Source organism: Aplysia californica, unplaced genomic scaffold (assembly GCF_000002075.1).
Source record: "Aplysia californica isolate F4 #8 unplaced genomic scaffold, AplCal3.0 scaffold00089, whole genome shotgun sequence".
Taxonomy (NCBI): Eukaryota; Metazoa; Mollusca; class Gastropoda; order Aplysiida; family Aplysiidae; genus Aplysia; species Aplysia californica.
The window spans coordinates 29,069-31,034 of record NW_004797359.1 but is presented as its reverse complement, the minus strand read 5'-3'; the positions used below and the strand labels follow the sequence as shown (position 1 = coordinate 31,034).

Sequence of the window (1,966 nt, the reverse complement as noted above, 5' to 3'; positions counted from 1 at the left end):
ACACACACACACACACACACACACAAACACATACATACACACATACACAAATACATACTCACGTACGCATGCACGCGCACACACGCGCGCTCACACACACACACACACACACACACACATCACACACATACACACACACATATATTCACACAAATACACAATCCTGTAATTAGAACATGCACTTCTTGTACTCTTTTCGAAGGCTTATCTGGCATAAACTGAGTTAAAAAGAGTAATCTTGCTCAAGTTTTTGCACTCATGATAAAGACAGATTTCTAGTAAGGGGAAATAAAACGTAGTTCAATAATACTTCATCGTTCTTTCCCTTGCTACAGACGCTGAGTTGGGTCGGCAGGATCAGACGAAAGCACACTTCCAGGTGAGGAAAAAAAGAGATATCCTTGTCTTTTTTCGCGTTTTTTTTTTTTGTTATTGTTAAAATTCATTTACTTTTTTTTAGTTTGAGTTTTACGGCACTTGCAGCACATTAAGGTCATGCCGAAGATTAGAAATATTACAAAAGAGTAACGCACCCAAAAATGAAGGAGACATAAGGGCGGTAGATGTTTGATAGGAAAGAGGGAGCAAAACACACCAGGAGCACCCGCCAACCACCCTACTATACATAATTTTTGTCATTTTGAAAACAGAGCACTCTATATTACAATGTACCTCAAAACAGCAAGCTTATATAATGTGGAATAAACAGAGAAAACCAACGATCAGCGTTAAGAATTAAGAGATCTCAAATTTAATTGTAGAACATTTTTAAAAAGAGAGGAGGGGGACTTCTAAGGCAAATCTGGAATCCAACATGTTGCAGTGGCGAGATTCTGAGTTTCTTCTATTTTACTGTGACTGAGTGTTTGAAGAGTGACCATCTGTTTGGTGTTGGGTTTGAACTCTTTTGTCATAACTTTGTTCAAATCCGATTCAAGTTGTTTGTGTGCAGGCGCCAGCTAGTGGTTTAACTTTCTTCTTCATAGGCAATTATGGTTTTACGCTGATCAATCTTGATTTATGGTATACCGGAAGGAAATGTTGTCCGTACTCCTTTTTCCCCACGCCGCGTTTTGCCAATTTCGTTTCTCACGAATGTTTCGATTTAAGTCACCCAATGCCATGTGTTCCAAAGCAGTAGCGCCCTTTTAACATTTCGCGAAGAACTTAAATTCTAAAAGTTCTATAAAAATTGCAAAAATCGTGAATGCACTTAGCGCGCGTAAAGAAATTGGTATACAGTATGTAGTTTGGAAAGGGCTGGCGCCAACTTTATTACAGTAACATTGTGTGTGGGCAGGAACATCAATCGATGGTGCGCCTCCAATCGAACGAATCCAAGGGGACGGAGGGTAATGTGTATCCCCTTTCCCCCTTCCAAAGCGCGAAGAAATACCATAATACATATATATCTCCCGTTTTCTCTCTTTCATATATGTTTTATTTCCCATCTTTGCCCCTTGTGTATTGAAATAGATCTTGTCCAATAGTTCTGCCATCAGATTTACAGTGTTCCCCCAGGATCATAACATACGTAAACACAATTCCACCAGTACGTAGTAATCCCTTTCTCCCTATGGTTATCTGAGAAAAAAAAACCCCGTACTATTCCAGCTAATAGTGCCCGAGAGACAAAGAGTCACGAAAAATGAGGCTGTCTCATACCACCTCCCCCCACCCCTCGACCTCATCTTCCCACCAGTAGCACGTCGAGTTGATTATGAAATGATAGAGGGCCACTCGAAGGCTAACTTGGCTTTCCTATTGTCAGATATGTCTACGTTGTTTCCTTCTGAACAGAAGTTTCCTGGTTTTGTTTTATTTCATTTTGCCCCTTACGAATTCCTTGCTGAGCAAAAGATAATGCCATCAATCACACCTTCTCTTTCTTTCTCCCTCTGTCTGTCTGTCTGTTTGTCTGTCTGTCTGTCTGTCTGTCTGTCTGTCTGTCTGTCTGTCTGTCCCT

At 40.6% G+C, this 1,966-nt stretch overlaps 1 protein-coding gene across 1 annotated transcript in view; it reads left to right on the top strand.

The window, feature by feature from the left end:
* Window positions 1–1,966, top strand: part of LOC106011317 — a 29,184-nt gene that overhangs the window by 6,024 nt on the left and 21,194 nt on the right. Inside the window, exon 7 of the mRNA XM_013080489.2 lies at window positions 336–379. Coding sequence (XP_012935943.2) covers window positions 336–379 — 44 coding nt within the window. The remainder of the gene's footprint in view (window positions 1–335; window positions 380–1,966) is intronic.